Genomic DNA, 24112 nt, shown 5'->3' on the forward strand with positions numbered 1-24112 from the left:
TTCAGCACTATGCAGGACACTGTTTCAGTGCAGCAGCCCTCTGGGGCTACAACATTTGCACTTGCCTATTTTCTCTGCTGAAAAGCCTGAACAGTGGTGCTCTTATCACTTTGATACCCAAACCATAGATTACTGGATTAAGGATGGATGGGAATATAAAAAAGTACACAGAAAAAAACAACTTGGCTTCATAAGGCAGGTGGCTAATATTGAACCGACTTTGTGCTATTTCAAAAAAGCACCCGATAGAGTAGATGACTATGGATAATAGGTGGGGGGTGCAAGTTCGGAGGGCTTTGAACCTGGATTTGCTGAATGACAAGTAACATATCCGCAGGATGTGTATATATGAATAAAATATCATGATAAGCTGTGGAATTGTATATAGAACTACAGAGAGTAAACCAACTATGTTCACAATTGATGTATCTGTACAAGCAAGTTTCACCAGCAAGTAATTCATACAGTACACCTTTTCCACGGTCCTCTCACAAAATCTCAGCTGAAGAGTGAAAATTAAAACAAATAAAAATGCCACCATAGGGTAAAGCCACATGAAGACAATGAGTTTGATGAGTCTCTGCAACATGATTGTATGATATAGCAAAGGGTAGCAAATGGCCAAATATCTGTCATAACTCATCACAGCTAGAATTGTGAATTCAGTGATGGCAAATGTGTGTATAGCATAGATCTGTGTCTGACACAGCGGCAGAGATATCTCATACGAGTGGGTCAGCAGCTTGGCCAGGACAGCTGGCAGCAAGGTTGTGCTTCCAAACAAACCATTCACAGCCAGGTTACACAGCAATAAGTACATTGGCTCATGCAAGGTTTTTTCACAATAGATCACCCAGATTAAAGCCACATTTTCAACAACAATAGCCACATATATGATCAGGAACATGCTGAAGTAAGCTGGCATCATCGCCTCCATGCCATAGTAATCAGACAGAAGTAAAGACGTCACTTCAGAGATGTTTTCCATGCTGACACAAACACACACTGAAATACGCTTTACCTTTGAGTGCAGGCCTCTACCCCCCATTTGCGTTCAGTTGTGCTGAGCAACCTTTCTACTTTTTCTCCTGTGAGGTGACATCATGTGATTATACCTGCAAGCCAATGACCTCACTGGATTGACATGCCAAATCATAATTGGTAAGACATCAGAGCTTGAATCAGATTGAGATTAAAGGGTTAAAGGGCTAAAATATAATTTTACATGCTATTGTGGATATTATATATATAGGCTACTGCACGTGAATTAAATTTGATAATTGACATTTTAAGAGCAGTAGGCTCATAAAGCGGATTTTGCCCTGGGATGAGGGATAATTGTCTCACCTCTACCGTTTATTTTCACCTTCACCTCCGGTTTATCCTCTAAGTTTTAGAGGCTGGATCGTCTGTCTATTTGGTCTGTCTGCTTCCTGGTTTTCCTCGCTAATTCACACAGAAATTCAAATAGCTATAGACCCCATGAAAAAAGTTTGAGTTTCTTTTAACATGTCCGAAATAAACTTAAACTAAACTAAAACTAAACTAAAGTGTGTCAACACATTTTTACTGACTATCATTAAAACAATGTGATCATTTGAATTTAACTTTGACTAATTGATGTGACAATATAAATAAAAACCAAACCAAACCAAACCACATACAACAGTAGATATAGTTAGGCTATGTATGTACTCCTCCTGTTGTGTGATGCACCAATAAATTACTGTAGCTACTGTGCTGTCTTGCTAATGCTACTATTCTTTTTTTATTTTTTTTATTTGGTCTCCTTCACTGTGTTTACTCTTATCTGGAGTACAGGCTCAATAATGATGTAATATATTGTATCTACAGCTCGTTTTGATTGTGATTCTCAAGGCATAGGAGTGAAACGTGATGACAATGCTTGGGGCCCACAGTAGGGCCCACAAAAACCACCAGTAGCCTAATTTTTCTATAACTAATTTATAACCATGACTGATACTGCATCAGCATCAAAACAAAGCCACAAAACATGCAATATTTATGAAATGTCTCATTTTCCAATGACCCCCTGCCTTATTTAAAAAACAAAAACAAAAGATTTCAGTGATGTTGCTAGGTCTCTGACGCATGAAAATCTGAAAGGACGCAGTAAACTCACTATCCATGCGTCCCTCATGAAAAATGATACATTGTTGTTAACAACAACTCGTGTTTAAAATCATGGGAACTAGTAGGGTTGTCACCAGGACCAACACTTACTGTAGGTACCAAGTACTGCGAGTACCGAAAAAAATACAACTTTGCCTTTTTGCACTGCGGAACGTTTCTCACTGGATGAGTTTCAGGCGTACCGATTATAGCCTAATAAAGCACAATTAAAAAGCCGCCGACACTGATCACTGCTTGAGGAGTTTTAATGCTGCCTAAATGTAGCTCAAACCGACCCGGTGCCTCAGCACGGCGACCAAGCTTTGATAAACAAACCGGATCCATGCCGTTTTACAGTATCCTGCCGTATTTTAGCCAGTCGCTACCGCAGCTTAGTTGAAAAAAATGGGAAAAAAAACGCTTGTCGCGGTGGAGCGGAGAACAGCAGAGTTTCCTCTGCTGCAGCTTAAAGCAGAAGTAAGCGATATTTTTGTGTTAATATAAGTCTTAAATAGTTATATCTTCCGACAGCAATCACTTATATAGAGTGTTTGGACCGAAACACGGGTCTGTCAGTCACTCTGCTCTGCTCTGAGCTGAGGAGAAAACTTTTCTCGTATCCTACAAGTGTTATCCAATGAGGAGAGAGAACGGCATGAAGGGCTGTGTGTGCAGCCAAGGGATGCGCGTGAATGTGGTGACGTAGGGATGAGGACCAATAGATCCATGACGAGGGAGGGGGCTGCTAACTCCATCGGCTGACAAGAGGTTATGGTGCGTTCAAGGCAACCTGTAATTCTTGTTTTTCCGACCTGTGAAGTCGTACCAGTTCGATCTGGCAGGAAAGACCATTTCATCTGTATCAAATATTGTGTTGGTCAAGAACAAGTTCAACTTAAAGTCAGAGGAAAAATGTTTAGGGTGTTTTTACCGTTCCTAAATGTAAAAATGGGTCACATTGGACCTTCAACATTATTTAAAGGTTAAATAACGTGTTACTTAAACATTTTTCATTGTGCTGTGCTCTAAAAATAAACTAACAAATACTAGTGTAGAGTCCTGTATAAGGAATGTTGAGCTTAAACTTCAACCTTAAATTTAGGTTTAAATAGCTGCTCATCAGTAAATAGTTAATCAATCGATGAGGTCCATCAACTAACGATTAATGAATTAATCGATAATTTGCATCCCTAGGCCCTAGTTTTTTTTTTTAATTGTGGTATCAAATAAGTATCGAGAATCGTGGAAATTTACAGAAATTCTGGTATCATGACAACCCTATTGGGGACCCATTGAATTTCCCAGGGACCCACCCAAATCTCCACCTGTGGGTCCCGGGGACTCACTACATTGAAAACCTATCAACATCACTGGATTTAGTTCATGCTGAAGCAACAGTAGCCAACACAGCACGGGACTTGTCAGAAAATGTGCATGAGCAACCTCTTCAATGTATGTAAGACAGCTGCAGCAGCTGCAATGGTGCATATGTGTGTAGTGGCAAAACACCGAAAATTTGTTGTAGCCTTCACTGAAAAAAATGTGAACAGCTGGCCTTGAGGTAAAGTTGGTAATAAAACTGCAGTATGAAAATAGCATGAATAAAATACATGACTTGACTTATACTATACCCAAGTACGCAGCTTCTAAGTAGCCTAGTAAGTAAGTAATGTTAGATCAACGTTTATTTTGTCGCTTTTGGTGTGAACGCACAGTAAGTGTCTTTATGACAATACGCGCTAGAGCTCATGGGAAGTGCAGTCTTCATTTCGGCAAAACACTACCGCTACAGGGACTGCCAAAATCGACACAAAATAAAAGTTCTTTGTAGGGGCTTTAAATGTGACTGCTAAACAATTACACAGACAAAATACAGCTTACATCATTTATTTCTTAATAAAACACATACAGCATTTCCACTTCACACATTCAAAACGCAAAAGATCATACCTTTACTTTAACACTTCTGCACAAATTATATTATTATCCTGCCAAAAGACATGAATTGCAACTATGTGGCAATAAAATACATCTTTCATAAAACATATTCTCTGACATTTGGAGCCAAGCAGTCAAAATTGACATGTTGACCAAAAAAAAGAAGAATTCAGTCAATGAAGACTAACATTTAAAGTCACCCTGCCTAAATGATAAATTTCGAAAAGTAAAGGCATTCCTCTATTGTAAACAGTTAGGCAATAGATTGAATGTCTTTCATGCTATTTTCATGAAGATTTACAGTTACTATGATAGTCTGTTCTGTTAGATTTCTTCTTATAATAATAATAATAATATTGGTTCATTTCAATTTAGATACTATCCTTAATTATCAAAGACATGGGCTTCTGAAATTCTTATAATTATTGTCACTGCAATTCATACTAGGACAGTGTGTACCTAAGCTGCAGCCACTGCATTTGCTAATAGTGTTGGCAGGATCTTATATTTAAGAAATTGTTTTATTATATGAACTCTCACTTTTTGAGTACCAAGTCCATACAGCACTGGGTTGGCAATTGGTGGAAAGATAAGAAAGTATAAAGACAGGACTATACGAGCTTCAATAGCAACATGACTCATGTTTAATCTGCTTTGGATAAGTTCAAACATAGAACCGATGGTGTAGTTTATCAGCGATAATAAATGTGGGATACATGTTTTAAGAGCACTGTTTTTAGATTCTTTTGACAATTTAAAACAGACTCTTGAAATTTGCAAATATGAAAAAACAATCATCACTACGTGAGGCACAACAAGAAACAGAGTAAACACAAGCCCCACAAAACTAATATATGGTGCAGGTGAACATGAATTTTTCACCAGTTCCATGTTCACACAGTATAATTTTGGCACCACTTTTCCACAGAAGCTCAGCTGTAAGGTTAGTGAGTACAAAATCCCAAACACAACAAGGGAGTATCCACCTGCTAATGCACCAAGCGTGATTGCCTTTGCATTTGACATAAAGGTGTGGTAGTGTAGTGGTTGACAGATGGCAATATATCTATCGTACCCCATCACAGCTAAAATACTAAACTCAGCACCTGCATATGTGTGTAGGAAATAGACTTGAGCCATACACCACTTCACAGCAATTTCATGTGTCTCAGATAAGAGCACAGCCATAACTGTAGGTAACAATGCTGTACTGCCATATATTTCATTAATGGAAAGCACACACATGAACAGATTCATGGGTTGATGCAACTCTGCCTTTTGGTGTATGACAGTAATGAGCAGCAAGTTCAAAGTGATAGTAGTGAGGTAAAGCAGGAGGAATACAATAAACATCCAGTGCTTGTAGTTTTCCATGACAGCATAAGCGGTCATTGTAAATGTTAGTGCTGTGGTGTTGTCCATCTCTTGGCTGAATTCTGAAAAGAAAAAGACACAAATCTCTACACAGTTTTATGGTTAAAAAAAAGTGCATCATAACATGTACATGAAATCCACATGTGTATAGAAAAACAATGCTTTGTTAGCAGAAAAAATATTATTTTGAGAAATTTAGTGAATGGATGGGTAAGATATCGCATAGAATTTACACATATGAGTTTAACTTGCAGGTAACTATTAGTCATTGAAGTCAAAACTAGTGGTTCAGGGACACACGTTTGGAGTCTAGAGTTACCTGTGTGATCACCCTCCTCTCCACACAGCACACTGTGCTATTCAAGCCTGGGTGGCCCTTTATCATTGTTCAAATGTATAGCATAGATCTGTGTCTGACACAGTGGCAGAGATATCTCATAGTGGGTCAGCAGCTTGGCCAGGACAGCTGGCAGCAAGGTTGTGCTTCCAAACAAACCATTCACAGCCAGTATAGATCACCCAGATTAAAGCCACATTTTCAACAATAATAGCCACATATATGATCAGGAACATGCTGAAGTAAGCTGGCATCATCGCCTCCATGCCATAGTAATCAGACAGAAGTAAAGACGTCACTTCAGAGAAGTTTTCCATGCTGACACAATATGACACTTATGCATTTTACTCAATAACCTCAGATGAAATAGGCTTTACCTTTCAGTGCAGACCTTTAACTCCCCATTTGCGTTGAGCGCTGAGCAACCTTTCTACTTTTTCTCCTGTGAGGTGACATCATGTGGTCTTACCTGCAAGCCAATGATTTCACTGGATTAACATGCCAAATCATAATTGGTAAGACAACAGAGCTTGAATCAGATTTTTATCCGCATATCCAAATAATTCTAGATTAAAGGGTAAAATATAATTTTACATGCTATTGCGGATGTTATGGTTATTATATAGACTACTGTAGCTAAGTAAATTGAATTCAATACATTGTATTGAAACAAACACTATTGACTACCGTATCAATATTTATCACTGTGTGCACTGCGTGCACAATTATTAGGCAAGTGAGTATTTTGACCTTATTATCATTTTTATACATATTTTTCAACTTCAACCTATATAAACGTGAATGTTTGTTGAGCATTATGAGGTGATGTGTATTTGTGTAATGAGGTTAGGTGTGTCCAAAGTTTATTAAATCAGAATGACAGGCAAGTTATCTGTTAGTGTCACTTGCCGTCATTGTTGCCCTAGTTGAAATAAATAAAAAATAAATAGTCTATGAAAAAAGTGGCAATGAAAAATCAGGAGGCCCTGAATTACTTGCAGCAGTCCTGCTTCAGGGGATTTGATAGTTGCCATTATCTAGCTTTTCAGTATTAGGGTAAAATAAATCATTTAATCTTTTGATGTATTTGAATCTTATCCAGTGCTGTGAGTGCCTCTTTAATTTAATGTACATGTGCTGTATGTTTGTTTAATTTCCACTTGGCTTTGAGTGACAATTCATAGTGGTTTCATTCATTATTTCATAATGGGAATAATGCTGGACACTTGTCAGGAAATGTGCATGAGCACCCTCTTCACATGTTAGTGTGATATGCCCTGAGACAGCTGTAATGGTGCATATGTGTAATGGCAAAACACAGAAAATTTGAAATACACAGTGAAAACAGGCCTTGTGGTGGAGTTGTAATTAAACTGCAAAATGAAAACAGCATGGATGAAATACATGACTTCTACTATAAGATATGTATGTATAGTACACAGCTTATAAATATGTACTTGGGATTTGACAGGAAATGTTAGATCAACTTCTATCAATTAAATGAGAAATATTAAATGTGATTACTGAACAATTACACAGACAAAATACAGTTTACATTATTTATTTCTAAATGAAACACATACAGCAATTTCATGTTAGTTTAAATTATGATTCAAAACACAAATGCACATGATCATACCTTTACCTTAAAGCAGATATCAGTGGAATGTTTTTGTTAATATAAGTCCTAAATAGTCCTATTTTCCGTCAGCAATCACTTACATGAAGTATTTCAGCCTAAACACGAGTCTCTCCGTCACTCTGCTCTGCTGTAACCCGAGGAGAAAATTTTCCTTGTGGGATACAAGTGTTATCCAATGAGGGGAGAGAACGGCATGAAGGGCTGTGTGTGCAGCCAAGGGATGCGCGTGAATGTGGTGACGTAGCACGAGGAATTGATGCCTGACAAGGGCGGGGGCTGCTAACTCATGGTGCGTTCAAGGAAACTCGTACTTTGTGTTTTTCCTTCCTGTGAAGTCATACCAGTTCGATCTGGTACGAGTTCACGGGTCGGAAGTTACGAGTGGCCGTTATAGGGAACTTTCAAAGACAACAGGACGGTAAAAACACGAGCTACGGGTTACCTGGAACGCTACCAAGTCGTAGTTGTGACTTGAAGCTGTAACTTACGGTTTCAAAAGCCTGCCTTGAACACAGCATTAGCCGAAACGGCCGTGCCGCTGTTATCTGCTTTAACACCTCTGCACAAATTATATTATCCTACAAAAAAGCAAACAAAAAAAACATTAACTGCAACTATGTGGTACTAAAAGACATCTTTCATAAAACATCTTCTCTGACATTTGTAGCCAATGTCCCTCATGCTAATTTCAGAAAGAAATATGAATTAACACCAATGCAATCATCTAATCTAACAACAGCAAGTGTTATAGTGAAATGTGTTTTTGTTTTCCACTTAAGAATATGAACCTTTGAATTACAAGATTTACAGTTATTATGGTAGTCTGTGTTAGATATTCCCCTGCTTATATTAATAATAATAAATAATGGAAATATTGGTTAATTTCAATTTAGATACTATCCTTAATTATCAAAGACACAGACTTCTGAAATTCTTATAATTATTGTCACTGCAATTCATACTAGGACAGTGTGTACCTAAGCTGCAGCCACTGCCTTTGCTAATAGTGTTGGCAGGATCTTATATTTAACTAGAAAAAGCATTTCCAAGAATGGAAATGGTGTGAATGCTGAAAGCAGCTGAACGCTGTTGCAGAATTAGCAAATAGTGCAAGCAGTGATCACCATATAAATGTTTGACCAAGGTAGAAATTGAACCCACAACCTCATAGTTAGTAGACTTTGACTTTGCCTCTAGGCCACAGTGTACACACAGTTGCAGAGACTGTTGTCTGTTGATGAACTGCACTCTGTCTCACTCTGAAGTTAACAAGCCCAAAGCTGCACCTGTTGGAAACACACTGTGTCAACACCAAGAAAGCTTGAGAGTCAAGCTTGAATGACTTACAATGAAAATTTCTGTGAATTTCAGGCTGAGAGCAGCAGTTTCAACATGAAGCAAGTTATCAGAAGTCAACAGAGGACGACTGGGAAAATAATTCACTATAATTGTTGTTGAGGCAAGATTTGAACCAGCAACCTTCATGTCTCCAACCCAGCAAGCTAACCACTAGGCTACTGACAGAGACAGTATGTGAGGGGCAAAGAAAACCTTTAATAAGAGGATCACTGGCTTCTGCTTTAAAAAAAAAGTAAGGAAAGTGCAGAAATTAGCCACACCAAGTAAGAAGAGGACTTTTTTGTGACCTGTGACTATTTTTTGATGAATTAAAATGAATTAAAAAGCACTTAACAGCAAGTTACAAAGTTGAGCTCCTTCTCCTGCTGCTGTGAAAAAAATGCATTGGGCTGAATGAGAGCAGAGAGCTCCCTGGCTGCATTTAAAAAATATTTTAAATTATTAACTAAGTCTCTTTGCATTTTTGACCAGAATTTTAGCCAGAAGACAAGTGTGGCTACAAAACTGGAGAAAATAAGCGAGTTATCAGAAGTCAACAGAGGACGACTGGGAAAATAATTCACTATAATTGTTGTTGAGGCAAGATTTGAACCAGGACTCGAACCCACAACCTCATGATCATTAAACCTTTACTCTGCCGCTTCGCCACAGAGAGCACAGACATAAGCATGTTGCCATTGTAATGTGATGATGTGCTGCAAACGGTGGCAGTAGCAATTAATGCGTCTCTTAACGAACACCTGTAACCAATTGAGGGTGGGGGAGGGGAGCAGAATTCAACATCACATAACAAGATTGCTCAGCCTGGATTTGAACTAGTGACCTTGGGGTTGGCAAGCGGCCACCTTACCAACTGGACTACAGACACCCAAGGGAGGCATCCAGGGAGCATCTGATATAGATGCCCGAGCCACCTCAGCTGGCTCCTCTCAATGTGGAGGAGCAGCGGCTCTACTCCGAGCTCCCCGCCACCCGGCAGCACCTCGCCAGCCTGCGGAGAGGAAACTCATTTCTGCCACTTGATACTTAAACTCTTCCACTTGAGACAGGAGCTCTCCCCTGACCTGGAGGGGGAAAACCACCTTTTTCAGTCGGGAACCATAACCTCGGACATGGAGGTGCTGATTCTCAACCCAGCTGCTTCACACTCAGCTGCAAACCGCCCCAGTGCATGCTGGAGGTCCTGGCTCGAAGGAGCCAACAAGGCAACATCATCTGCGAAAAGCAGAGATGAAATCCAGTGGCTCCCGAACTGGACGCCCTCTGGCCCCTGACTGCGCATGCTGGAGGTCCTGGCTCGAAGGAGCCAACAAGACAACATCATCTGCGAAAAGCAGAGATGAAATCCAGTGGCTCCCGAACTGGACGCCCTCTGGCCCCTGACTGCGCCAAGAAACTCTGTCCAAAAAAAATATGAACAGAACCAGTGACAAAGGGCAGCCCTGCTGGAGTCCAACATGCACTGGGAACAGGTCTGACTTACTGCTGGGAATGCGAACCAAGCTCCTGCTCCGGTCGTACAGGGACTGTACAGCCCTCAGCAGAGGGCTTCCAACCCCATTCTCCCAAAGGACCTCCCACAGAATGCCACGAGGGACATAGTTCGAATGCCCTCTCCAAGTCCACAAAACACATGTGGACTGGTTGGGCAAACTCCCACAAACCCGCGAGCATCCTGTGGAGGGTATAGAGCTGGTCCATTGTTCCACAACCAGGATGAAAACCACAATGTTCCTCCTGAATCTGAAGTTCGACTGTTGGCCGAATTCTCCTCTCCAGTACCCTGGAATAGACTTTCCCAGGGAGGAGTGTGATCCCCCGATAGTTCAGTCCCTCCAGGAATTCGCGATGTTGCGATCGCAACAATTAACGCAAATTCAACCAATCCCCTGCAATTTTGTACAATCACCGCAACTTTTCCACAAATTGGACCAATCGTCGGTTCTTTCCGCGAGTTACATAGCAGAGAGTGCGAGTCTGGACGGAGCGGTGGTTGAAGTCCACGGAGGAACGGCGTGGCTGAGCTGATGGCAAGAAACTTGACACAATGTGAACAAAGTGATAAGTAAAGGAACACGAGCTGAGCGTGTGAGCTGTCCTGGTTGACCACCCGAGCCTGTGTGTCCCCCCCGCACCGCAGCACTCGCCGAGGGGGAATCCAGTGAGTGCGCCACCGCAGGGCCGGAGCGGAGCAGCCGGCGGCCAGGTGCCCCTTCCCCCATCCTAAGGCCCTGGCCCTGGACTTGAGTAGCCATCCTCCCCTTTTTATTCAAAGACTGGACTGTTTTAATGGCATTTTAAAACAGTTGTTTTACCACGATTTTTAAACAAACATTTTAATTAAAAGTAAAACAACTTTCAACTCCCTTTTTCAACAAGTGGAAAATTGCTGGTATAACAGGACCTCACATTATTTTGTGACATTTCAAAATGTTCAATTTTCCTTTGATTTTTAATTAATTCAGAACAAAACTGCAACTTTTTTTTTGCAACTTTCGCTGTCTCCCGCAATTTAATCGCAACAAAAACGCTTAAAACTACGGAAGCGCATTGCATTCACTTGATAAAATAAAATTTAGACACCTTATCTCGTAATTACGAGATCCTGATGTCATAATTATGAGATCCTGATGTCGTAATTACGAGATCGTAATTACGAGATAAAGAAAAAGGAAATGTCTATAAATCCGCTCTTGTTGTCTTAATAGATGAATGCTATGGTGGTGCAGTGGTTAGAGCAGTTGCTACTCGTACAGGAGACCGAGGATCGAATCCTGGGTGGAGCACATCGTTCTCGTTTTGTATATTAGGCCACTGTAGCCTACATTATTAGACAGCGGGGGACACACCGGCCCACGTCAACCGATTGTGCCGTTCATACACACCAAAGACCTCGGTGCCTGGCCGCCGCCGCTGCCGCCGCTGCCGCCGCTGCTCTAGTGGTGGCCGGGCACCGGGGTCTGTGGAGCGGGTTCATGAAGCCTGGTTGTCCCGACATGACTCAACTCACAACACTGTAACGTTATGTTGTGTGTCTTGTAGCCGAAAAGTAGGCTACAACACACACAACATAACGTGACAGCTGCAGTGTTGTGAGTGAGTCATGTCGGGACAGCCAGGCTTCATGAACCCGCTCCACAGACCCCGGTGCCCGGCCGCCACTAGAGCAGCGGCGGCTGCTGCTGCTGCTGCTGCTGCTGCTCCGGAGGGGAAGGCGAAGCTCACTGCCAGGATCCCCGCCGGAGCAGCAGCGGCGGCGGCCGGGCTCACACCCGGGGAAGGCGATCCTGGCAGTGAGGGTGTGTGAGCCCGGCGCCACCGCCGCTGGGGGCGGCCAGGCAGGGGGAGGCGATCAGTGAGCTTCGCCTTCCCCACCCAGGGAAAGCCATCCTGGCAGTTAAGAGGAGAAACTTTCTGCTTCTAAGTTGTTAAGTTCAGGAGCAGCGGAGCGGCTCGCGGCTGCAGCTCAGTTCACTTCACACACTGAGAATGGAGTTTGTTTTCTTCCGGTAGACGTAAATACGTAACACGTGTACCCCCTGTCCAATCAGAACGCTTCCCGACCCCCAGACGTTAAGCAGAATTAAATAAAGGCGATTTAATGTGTTTTCCATGTTAACCCCAATTCTGAATTATTATTTCCGTGTAAACTCGAAGGAGAATATTTTAATTCCAAAGTATTTAATTCAGAATAATTAATTCCGAATTAAAAAACATCATGTAAACGATAAGCCCCACCACGGGATTCGATACTCAGTCTCCCATGTGAGAGGTAACTGCTCTATCCACTGTACTACCATGGACCATTGATTCTAATTGAGACAAGAGCGGACTTATAGACATTCCTTTTTCTCTATCTCATAATTACGAGATCAGGATCTCGTAATTACGAGAAAAGATCTCGTAATTACGAGATGAGGTGTCTAAATTTTATTTTATCAAGTGAATGCAATGCGCTTCCGTATAAAACATTGCAACATGCACCGCAATTTTTTCAAAATGTGGCCGCAAAATCAGGCATTTTAGGCTGCAACAATCACAAAAAAAGCCTTGCGAAATCCTGGAGGGACTGATAGTTGGAACACATCTTCCAGTCCCCCTTTTTGAATAGAGGGACCACCACCCCAGTCTGCCAGTCCAGAGGCACTGTCCCCAAATGCCACGCGATGTTGCAGAGGCGTGTCAGCCAAGACAGCCCCACAACATCCAGAGACTTGAGGTACTCAGGGTAGATCTCATCCACCCTGAGCATCCAGTGCCTTGACACTGAGGAGTTTCCGAACTACCTCAGTAACTGCAGCTTGAGTGATGAATGAGTCAACCTCGGAGTCCTCAGCCTCTGCTTCGGAAGGCGTATGGGATTGAGGAGATACACAGAGTACTCCTTCCACCGCCCGACAATGTCCCCAGTCGAGGTCAACAGCTCCGCTGTAAACAGTGTTGGTGGAGCACTGCTTCCTCCTCCTGAGGTGCCGGATTGTTTGCCAGAATTTCTCTGAGGACGACTGGTTGTACTCCTCCATGGCCTCTCTGAACTTCTCCGAGACCCAAGTGCTTCTGCGACCACCCGAGCTGCCGCACGCTTGGCCTGCTGGTACCCATCAGCTGCTGCAGGAGTCCCCCGAGCCAACCAGGCCCGATAGGACTCCTTCACCAGCTTGACGGCTTCCCTTACTTCCGGTGTCCACCACCGGGTTCGGGGGATTGCTGCCACGACAGGCACCTGAGACTTTACGGCCACAGATACCAATAGTCAACAGTCAACAATGGAAGTGGAGAACATGGTCCACTCGGACTCAATGTCTCCTGCCTCCCTTAGGATCTGGTCAAAGCTCCCTGACAGAGGGTTCTGCCAGGTGTACCCAAAAGACCATCGCAGTACGTTTGGGTCTGCCAAATCTGTCCTGCTTCCTCCTCTGCCAGCGGATCCAACTCACCACCAGGTGGTGATCATTTGACAGCTCAACCCCTCTCTTCACCCGAGTGTCCAAGACATACTGTGTATGACTGAAGGTCAGATGACATGGCCACAAAGTCAATCACTGACCTCCGGCCTGGGGTGTCCTGGTGCCACATGCACTGATGTGCACCCTGCTCGAACATGGTGTTTGTTATGGACAAACTGTGACTATAGCACAGAAGTCCAGCAACAAAACACAGCTCGGTTTCAGATCGGGGAGGCCGTTCCTCCCAATCAAGTCTCCAAGACTCCAAGAAGACCAGGTACTCTGCACTGCTGTTCGGCCTGTAAACCTATCCCCGACCTGAAGGTGCAGGGAGACGACCCTCTCGTTCACTGGAGAGAACTCCAACACATGGCGGCTGAGCTGGGAAGCTATGAGCAAGCCCACACCAGCTCTCCGCCTCTCACCACGGGCAACTGACCCGTAACCTAGGACCTGCTTGCCTTGGGAGACCCTACCAGGGGCACTAAGCCCCTAGCAACATAACTCCTAGGATCATTCAGGTGCTCAAACGCCTCCACCATGGTAAAGTGGCGGTTCAAGGAGGGAAATTACTACTATATAATTTTAATAACTGCAGTTCGTACCATATGGATGTACCTTCATGTTAAACTGGCGTTTTCTTTTGCAGTGTATACATGTATTAATGTCACGTTAATTCTGACATGAGGCTTAAAGTGGATCATTCTGAGCAGCATCCAGGCCACCAGGGCCTGTAAGAGAACTGGTCTAGTTCATCAGTACATTAGCTGAGAGAAAGCCTCCCCAAAACTGCTAAACAAGGTGGTTGTGTGAATTTCTGCATATTACAGTGCATGTCAGGTTATGCAGCTGGATGCGAATGTGGCAGGACAAAGGAGGGCCTGTTGAACCCTAGTCTCCCAGGTAAGAGTCATAGTGACAGCCTGGACCGTCAACTGTCACACAAGCTTCAGAAATTATATTCATGCTCGACTTACTGCAGGAGAAGGGAAAAGTGTCAATGGTAACTTGTCATGTGAAGCAGCACTTCAGCTTCTCGTGTTCAAAAATTCTAACTCTGTTAGGCTTTAATCTAATTTGCTCTAAATATCCACATTTTCTCTTAATGTTTAAGCATGTGACCTCTACTTATCATAGACATCTGTAGGCCTACCTCTAATTTTAATATTGTGTAACAACTTAAAGCAGAAGTAAGTGATATATTTGTGTTAATATAAGTCTTAAATAGTTATATCTTCCGACAGCAATCACTTACATAGAGTGTTTGGACTGAAACACGGGTCTCCCAGTCCCTCTGCTCTGCTCTGAGCCGAAGAGAAAACATTTATCGTATCCTACAGTTTTTATCCAATGAGGAGAGAGAACGGCATGCAGGGCTGTGTGTGCAGCCAAGGGACGCCGTGAATGTGGCGACGTAGGGACGAGGACTGTTATGGTGCGTTCAAGGAAACTCGTATTTTTCCGACCGTGAAGTCGTACCAGTTCGATCTGGTACGAGTTCACCGGTCGGAAGTTACGAGTGGCCGTTATAGTGACTTTCATTGGTAAAACAGGTCGGAAAAACACGAGTGGGTTGCCTGGAACGCTACAAAGTCGTAAGTTGTGACTTGAAGCTGTAATTTACGATTTCAAAAGCCTGCCTGGAACGCAGCATTAGCGAAAACGACCGGACCACTTACTTCTGCTTTAAATGTGTCTGAGAACTGTATGGAGTCATCAGCGGGAACCACCACTGGCCAAGTGTTGAAACATTTTCTGCACTGATGATGGATAAACACACTCATTAGAGGTCTTTAGTCCACTCCATGTTTCCGATTCCTCTAGAAAGCAATTAGACACACTTGTTTTGCCTCAGGTGAGACCTCTCTGGACAGCACCTGGAGAATAGAGACAGAGGACAAGAGCTAAACAGTCATGATTTGCCCTTGGAGAAGAATGATGTAACACTGATCTGAAGGGTTTTGACCTTTGAGCTAAAGCAGTTTACAACAATAATGTGTTTGCATTAATTTCTAAGTCATCAGACAAGATTATATACACCGTATGCTTGTCATACTTGGAGCGGAACAAAGTCAGATTGAATTTCACATTTGCAATTTAACCAGACAGCCATGTCAGGGTAAATATTTTATGAAGAATACCCCATCAAACCCTGTAAAGCCTGAACCATGAAATAATTGTCAGAAAACTTTATTAAAATTGGATTCTTTACTGAACTTTCTGACAAATAATAAAAAATATATAGCCTAATACGAATTTTTTTTTTTGCATATATCAGATTTGCATAGAAAATTACCTTATATACCTGCTGTATCTATTTTGATACACACTTTTCAACACGGTTTCACTATAAAATAAGTTATGAAATATTAAGTAGTTTTACATTGCATCAATGCAGTCACCATTCCTATTGAAGTTTCTGTAACAATTTTATAGTTTTTCTTACCCTAACTTTTTCAAAATTGGCAAAAATATCCATGAGAAAACACATTCGGGTCATGTCCCAAGTGAAGGCCCTTTGGTGTATAAATTACTGCACCCTGGTGGATTATCTGATCATTGTTGTATCTGATTGTATACAGTACATTAGGTTTTTCAGGGGAAAAAAAACACGGTGAGGTAGAGGTCTCAAAAACTCATATTATGAGTATTTTCATGTATCAAATTTGATACAAATGGCGACATAGGGTTTTGTGCATATTATAATTTTTAGTTACAAGACACAAAAAACCCAAAGCTTTGGAAACAGATAATTTATTAATTTCAGCAAATGACACACAAAGGTACACAACAGAATCTCACACTTGAATTACTAATATAGCTTTGAGTCAAATCCATCTCCTTTCATTGAAATTCACATCCTCAACTGACTGTGGCAACTACTACTAACTGAACAGGGGGGTAAAAGGAGTAGCCTATTAACCCTGAAGAAAACTTACAGTAGACAAAGAATTTCTGATCGAAAGATCAGGTAAACTTTGAATTTATTTGCAACTGAAAACACTGGTTTAACCAGGATAAATACACAAACAGTGGAAGTTTTAATGCAGGCAGAGCAAAGTGTGAAAGACAAAATGTATTATTATTATTATTCCAGTGGTGTGTGTACTCCAGCAAAACAAAGGTAATAAAGGCAACACTTAATAACATTCCTGCATTATAATCCAAGATTCAAGGAAAAAACTGACAGAAACTCAGTAACCTGAGCTCCAGTCTCCTAATGCTCCTGGAGCATCACTTGGTATGACATGAATTCAACACATTTTTCTGCACACTGGCTGGTTTGATCTTGCTATGTAGTGATGAGAGTAATGAGACAGCAAATGTGATTAAACAACTCGGAGAGACAGGAAACAGGAGGTGTTTTTTGTTTGTTTTCTGATGCAACAGTCTTTATATGCAGGACACTGTTTCAGTGCAACAGCCCTCTGGGGTTACAACATTTGCACTTGCCGATTTTTTCTGCTGAAAAACCTGAACAGTGGTGTTCTTATCACTTTGATACCCAAACCATAGATTACTGGATTAAGGATGGATGGGAATATCAAAAAGTACACAGATAAAAACAACTTGGCTTCATAAGGCAGGTGGCTAATATTGAACCGACTTTGTGCTATTTCAAAAAAGCATCCGATAGAGAAGTTGACTATGGATAATAGATGAGGGGTGCAAGTTCGGAGGGCTTTGAACCTGGACTTGCTTAAATCTCCTTTTCTAGAAAAAGGAGGGATTTTGGTGAAACCCAGCCATGTTTAGCTTGACTTTTCTCAGGAACGGAGGCACGTAGAAACAAACGGTTTGTGGTCATTTGAAGCATAAAGTTAAACCTTTCAATTGAGCTACAGTATGTGTTGGTGGCAATAATATAGAATACACTATGGCTCTAAAATAAAAAGTCAAATATGGTCTAATTTGCCGGTACACTTGACTAAAACTTTGGAAAGGAGCGCGGCACTCAATGAGTTAATGACAAGTAACATATCCTCAGGATGTGTATATATGAATAAGAGATCATGATAAGCTGTGGAATTGCATATAGACATACAGAGAGTAAACCAACTATGTTCACAACAGATGTATCTGTACAAGCAAGTTTCACCAGCAAGTAATTCATACAGTACACCTTTTCCACGGTCCTCTCACAAAATCTCAGCTGAAGAGTGAAAATGAAAATAATTAAAAATGCCACCATAGGGTAAAGCCACATGAAGACTCTGGGCTCTAATTTCGTGAACTAGGTGCAGGCGGAGCGGATCAGGCCTGCGCCTCGCCTTTGCTTCGCCAACGGGGAGTGGTCAGGAGCAGATTGCAATTTTCCTTCGAAACGCAGCGGAGCGCATCCCGCCTACTTCCCTCCCACCGGCGCAAATGGCATAGAGGGAGGAGAGAAGGCGTGGAGTGGGTTTGACACAGCCGAGTCAGATCTTCACCAATCAAATGAGCTCCTCTCCTCGCCTTTAAATCCGCCGCGCGCGCAAGGCGGACGTTTGATTTCACCGTGGAAGAGAAGATTTGAATCAGCACCTACAGATTACAGCATAGACATTCAGCACATCTATATCGATTGTCCCGTCACACTGATGACAGATCAAAGGCTGCACAGATGAAAGATGAGGATGGATTACTGCTGTGTTGACACTACTACACGATTATCTGCTATATTTATGTATTTACTTATTGATTTATTGAGCCGCATCATCACGCGACCATAACAAATAAAACTGAAAACAAATAAACTATCATCTCTCACAGCAAACCACAATCAGCCTGGCATCACAGTCCGCGATGCCTCCGTTACGCACAGCTGTTTGTTTATGTTGTGATCTGTGCACACGTGTTTAAATATAGGTTACTAAATATGAGTGTCTTTATTAATGGAAAAGGGGTGTGTGTGTTTTGTTTTTTGTTTTTTTTTACTGGGCAACAGCTCTCAATCTGTCAGAGCAAGTGAGACGGGAGGAAACTGATGTTCTGGTCCGGTCCAAGCTGGCAGTGTCCGGTCGCGCGAACAGACCTCACGGGCTGATGATGCAAAAGTAGTCTGGGAGGGAGGAGGTTATGATGTTATCCAGGTCTATCTATCTATCTATATAACCTATATTTAAACACGTGTGCACAGATCACAACATAAACAAACAGCTGTGCGTAACGGAGGCATCGCGGACTATGATGCCAGGCTGATTGTGGTTTGCTGTGAGAGATGATAGTTTATTTGTTTTCAGTTTTATTTGTTATGGTCGCGTGACGATGCGGCGCTGGCCCCTAATAAATCAATAAGTAAATAAATAAATAAATAGCTGATAATCTGCAACGGCACAGTGTGTAGTGTCAACACCTGCTCTTGGGACATCCACGGCTGTCTCAGTCCCTCCCTGGTTTCATCTGTGTTAATTCAGTCAGGCTGAGTTTCCATTACGCAAGCCTTTGATCTGCCATCAGTGTGACGGGACAATCTATATAGATATAGGTGTATGTGCTGATTCAGATACAATAAATAGGGGTTATTGTGATGATTATTATTATTATTAATATTATTGTTAATTGCATTTAAATGTGCCTGGAACTGTGGAAATCTGCCTGTGGGGTCTTGGTGACGTGTACGCACTGCGCGCTGGGCAGTCAAATTGCCACTGCGCTGGCTGCGCTTCGCCTTGCGCTGAGATTAGACCAGGTTGGAGCTGGCGAGCTTTCGGCGCACTCTCCGCGCGGTCTATCGGCAACAAATTGTCACTGCGCCACGGCGAATCTGTCGACACCTCCCCCTGCTGCGCGACCACTCCCATCTCAGCGCACAGCAGTCTACCAATTTACCGAATCCGCTGCGCACCTTGTTGCACTGGACGATAATACCACTTCGCCAGCTGCGTCAGGGCTCGCCTCGCTGCGCCCCCCTGAGTTGCGCCAAGAAATTAGGGCCCGCCAAATCATAATTGGTAAGACAACAGAGCTTGAATCAGATTTATAACCGCATATCCAAATAATTCTAGATTAAAGGGTAAAATATAATTTTACATGCTATTGATGTTATGGTTATTATATAGGCTACTGTAGCTACACGTAAATTGAATTCAATACATTGTATTGAAACAAACACTATTGTCTACCGTATCAATATCATTCATCATCATATTATCATCCGCTTTACATGACTTCTACTATAAGATATGTATACCCAAGTACACAGCTTATAAATATGTACTTGGGATTTGACAGGAAATGTGTGATTACTGAACAATTACACAGACAAAATACAGTTTACATGATTTATTTCTAAATGAAACACATACAGCAATTTCACGTTAGTTTAAATTATGATTCAAAACACAAATGCACATGATCATACCTTTACCTTAACACCTCTGCACAAATTATATTATCATCCTGCAAAAAAAACGAACAAACAAAAAAACATTAACTGCAACTATGTGGTAATAAAAGACATCTTTCATAAAACATCTTCTCTGACATTTGGAGCCAAGCAATCAAAAGTGACATGTTAACCAAAAAAAAGAAAAAGAAAGAAAAAAGAATTCAGTCAATGAAGACTAAAATTTACAGTCACCCTGCCTATTGTAAACAATGAGGCAATCAATCAATCAATCAATCAATTTGTTTATTTCGGGCATGTCAATTTAAATCATCATCATCACACTTCATCATCAAATAATACAATACATGGCCGAAAGGGAAAAGCGGGAGAAGCAAAAGCTTATCTAGTCCCGCCCCCATTACCCACAGAATAAGAATATTTGTCATACATACATATCTTTTTGCTTTTTTCTTCTTTTCTTATTATTATATATATATATATATACATACATACATACATATATATATATATATATATATATACATACATACACACACACTACATTTTGATGTAACATTCTTTTACTTATGACATTTTGACATAACATGTTACGGTAGTAGATAGTATACAGATCATAACATAATTTTTTTTTTTTTTTTTTTTTTTACATTTTGATATAACATACTTTTACTTATGACATTTGACATGACATGTTGGCAGCAGGCAGTATACAGAGCTGAAGTTTAGCTCTAGACAGTACATACAGATTACGTGTGTGTTTGCACATGTGTCCATATTTGATTTGATTGAATGTCCCTCATGCTAATTTCAGAAAGAATTATATGAATTAACACCAATGCAATCATCTAATCTAACAACAGCAAGTGTTATAGTGAAATGTGTTTTTGTTTTCCACTTAAGAATATGAACCTTAGCTTTGAATTACAAGATTTACAGTTATTATGGTAGTCTGTATTGTTAGATATTCCCCTGATTATAATAATAATAATAATAATAATCATAATAATCATAATAATCATAATAATCATAATAATAATAATAATAATAAATAATGGAAATATTGGTTAATTTCAATTTAGATACTATACTTAATTATCAAAGACAATTATTGTCACTGCAATTCATACTAGGACAGTCTGTACCTAAGCTGCAGCCACTGCCTTTGCTAACAGTGTTGGCAGGATCTTATATTTAAGAAACAGTTTCATTATATTAACTCTCACTTTCTGAGTACCAAGTCCATACAGCACTGGGTTGGCAATTGGTGGAAAGATAAGAAAGTATAATGACAGGACTATACGAGCTTCAATAGCAACATGATTCATGTTAAATCTGCTTTGGACAATTTCAAACAAAGAACCGATGGTGTAGTTTGTCAACGATAATAAATGTGGGATACATGTTTTAAGAGCACTGTTTTTAGATTCTTTTGACAATTTCAAACAGACTCTTGAAATCTGCAAATATGAAAAAACAATCATCACTACGTGAGGCACAACAAGAAACAGAATAAACACAAGCCCCACAATACTAATATATGGTGCAGGTGAACATGAATTTTTCACCAGTTCCATGTTCACACAGTATAATTTTGGCACCACTTTTCCACAGAAGCTCAGCTGTAAGGTTAGTGAGTACAAAATCCCAAACACAACAAGGGAGTATCCACCTGCTAATGCACCAAACCTGATTGCCTTTGCATTTGACATGACGGTGTGGTAGTATAGTGGTTGACAGATAGCAATATATCTGTCGTACCCCATCACAGCTAAAATACTAAACTCAGCACTTCCATATGTGTGTAGGAAATAGACTTGAGCCATACACCACTTCACAGCAATTTCATGTGTCTCAGATAAGAGCACAGCCATAACTGTAGGTAACAATGCTGTACTGCCATATATTTCATTAATGGAAAGCACACACGTGAACAGATTCATGGGTTGATGCAACTCTGCCTTTTGGTGTATGACAGTAATGAGCAGCAAGTTCAAAGTGATAGTAGTGAGGTAAAGCAGGAGGAATACAATAAACATCCAGTGCTTGTAGTTTTCCATGACAGCATAAGCGGTCATTGTAAATGTTAGTGCTGTGGTGTTGTCCATCTCTTGGCTGAATTCTGAAAAGAAAAAGACACAAATCTCTACACAGTTTTATGGTTAAAAAAAGTGCATCATAACATGTACATGAAATCCACATGTGTATAGAAAAACAATGCTTTGTTAGCAGAAAAAATATTATTTTGAGAATTTTAGTGAATGGATGGGTAAGATATCGCATAGAATTTACACATTTGAGTTTAACTTGCAGGTAACTATTAGTCATTGAAGTCAAAACTAGTGGTTCAGGGACACACATTTGGAGTCTAGAGTTACCTGTGTGATCACCCTCCTCTCCACACAGCACACTGTGCTATTCAAGCCTGGGTGGCCCTTTATCATTGTTCAAATGTATAGCATAGATCTGTGTCTGACACAGTGGCAGAGATATCTCATACGAGTGGGTCAGCAGCTTGGCCAGGACAGCTGGCAGCAAGGTTGTGCTTCCAAACAAACCATTCACAGCCAGGTTACACAGCACTAAATACATTGGCTCATGCAAGGTTTTTTCACAATAGATCACCCAGATTAAAGCCACATTTTCAACAATAATAGCCACATATATGATCAGGAACATGCTGAAGTAAGCTGGCATCATCGCCTCCATGCCATAGTAATCAGACAGAAGTAAAGACGTCACTTCAGAGAAGTTTTCCATGCTGACACAATATGACACTTATGCATTTTACTTAATAACCTCAGATGAAATAGGCTTTACCTTTCAGTGCAGACCTTTAACTCCCCATTTGCGTTGAGCGCTGAGCAACCTTTCTACTTTTTCTCCTGTGAGGTGACATCATGTGGTCTTACCTGCAAGCCAATGATTTCACTGGATTAACATGCCAAATCATAATTGGTAAGACAACAGAGCTTGAATCAGATTTTTATCCGCATATCCAAATAATTCTAGATTAAAGGGTAAAATATAATTTTACATGCTATTGCGGATGTTATGGTTATTATATAGACTACTGTAGCTAAGTAAATTGAATTCAATACATTGTATTGAAACAAACACTATTGACTACCGTATCAATATTTATCACTGAGTATTTTGACCTTATTATCATTTTTATACATATTTTTCAACTTCAACCTATATAAACGTGAATGTTTGTTGAGCATTATGAGGTGATGTGTATTTGTGTAATGAGGTTAGGTGTGTCCAAAGTTTATTAAATCAGAATGACAGGCAAGTTATCTGTTAGTGTCACTTGCCGTCATTGTTGCCCTAGTTGAAATAAATAAAAAATAAATAGTCTATGAAAAAAGTGGCAATGAAAAATCAGGAGGCCCTGAATTCAGTGTGCGAAATACCCATCAATATTCGGGGGGGTCCCTAACTCGCGATTGTTGCGCAGTACCGTTATTTTTTTTTCTTTTTATAAAGTAGGACTATAACATTACAATAAGCCAAGAAAATTAGCCTATAGCCTAAAAAGGAGAGGCAAAGTTGTGCATTACAATGCAGAAAGTAATTGATAATAAATAGACGATAATTCAATAAATAAAAGACAATAATTGGCACCACACTGGCACACTTGAACAATGAATAAATGCCAGGTATAGGAGACTGGCGCGCGATCAGGGCAATGCAGAAACGAATATAGACAATAAATAAAATACAACAAAAAAATGAATGAAAGACACCAAACTCGTGCACTCAAATAACAACCAACTGTATAAATCTGGAGATCGGAGACTGACGTGCAATTATGTGCACGAGATCCTCAGCCTGCAACTATGACCGATCATGTAGCCTTATCTAACCATCCATCTAGCAAATACGTTTAAACACTGAACACATCCACAAATCACATTTGTATAACGGGCCATCATGAAAATTGAAAAAGCACAGACAAATAGCTCACAACAGGCGCCTGGCCAAACAACACCACTGGGGGTTCAGGCCATAGTATGCTGAAGCAGGCTAGCCTCTTACCTTAAGTTATT

The 24112-nt window shown here is 41.0% G+C and overlaps 4 protein-coding genes across 4 annotated transcripts; all 4 read right to left on the reverse strand.

Moving 5' to 3' along the window:
• LOC146974434 (olfactory receptor 52D1-like) lies at nt 1–988 on the reverse strand. Its single transcript, XM_085796949.1, has one exon. It carries the CDS (start codon nt 986–988, stop codon nt 47–49), a length of 942 nt encoding a protein of 313 aa, XP_085653075.1. The 3' UTR covers nt 1–46.
• A 3542-nt stretch (nt 989–4530) lies between these two features.
• On the reverse strand, nt 4531–5493 carry LOC146974435 (olfactory receptor 52K1-like). Its single transcript, XM_085796812.1, has one exon. The coding sequence runs from the start codon at nt 5491–5493 to the stop codon at nt 4531–4533; it is 963 nt and encodes a 320-aa protein (XP_085652938.1).
• An 11670-nt stretch (nt 5494–17163) lies between these two features.
• Nucleotides 17164–17936, reverse strand: LOC146974436 (olfactory receptor 52L1-like). Its single transcript, XM_085797306.1, has 2 exons — nt 17701–17936; nt 17164–17443 (listed from the first exon to the last, which is right to left on the reverse strand). The coding sequence occupies exons 1-2, from the start codon at nt 17934–17936 to the stop codon at nt 17164–17166; spliced, it is 516 nt and encodes a 171-aa protein (XP_085653432.1).
• A 3259-nt stretch (nt 17937–21195) lies between these two features.
• LOC146974437 (olfactory receptor 52K1-like) lies at nt 21196–22400 on the reverse strand. The gene has a single exon (XM_085796813.1). The coding sequence runs from the start codon at nt 22163–22165 to the stop codon at nt 21203–21205; it is 963 nt and encodes a 320-aa protein (XP_085652939.1). The 5' UTR covers nt 22166–22400; the 3' UTR covers nt 21196–21202.
• Nucleotides 22401–24112: the final 1712 nt, after the last annotated feature.

Source organism: Trachurus japonicus, chromosome 14 (genome assembly GCF_045865225.1).
Source record: "Trachurus japonicus isolate A0001 chromosome 14, Traja_1.0".
Classification (NCBI taxonomy): Eukaryota; Metazoa; Chordata; class Actinopteri; order Carangiformes; family Carangidae; genus Trachurus; species Trachurus japonicus.

Bases quoted from the DNA above. Each gene is read 5' to 3' on its own strand.
- LOC146974434 (XM_085796949.1), bottom strand. From the start codon at position 988: ATGGAAAACATCTCTGAAGTGACGTCTTTACTTCTGTCTGATTACTAT.
- LOC146974435 (XM_085796812.1), bottom strand. From the start codon at position 5,493: ATGGACAACACCACAGCACTAACATTTACAATGACCGCTTATGCTGTC.
- LOC146974436 (XM_085797306.1), bottom strand. From the start codon at position 17,936: ATGTGGCTTTACCCTATGGTGGCATTTTTAATTATTTTCATTTTCACT. The intron at 17,444-17,700 runs GTCATTAACTCA...TCCTTTTTCTAG, and splicing joins ATCCTGAGGATATGTTACTT to AAAAGGAGATTTAAGCAAGT.
- LOC146974437 (XM_085796813.1), bottom strand. From the start codon at position 22,165: ATGGACAACACCACAGCACTAACATTTACAATGACCGCTTATGCTGTC.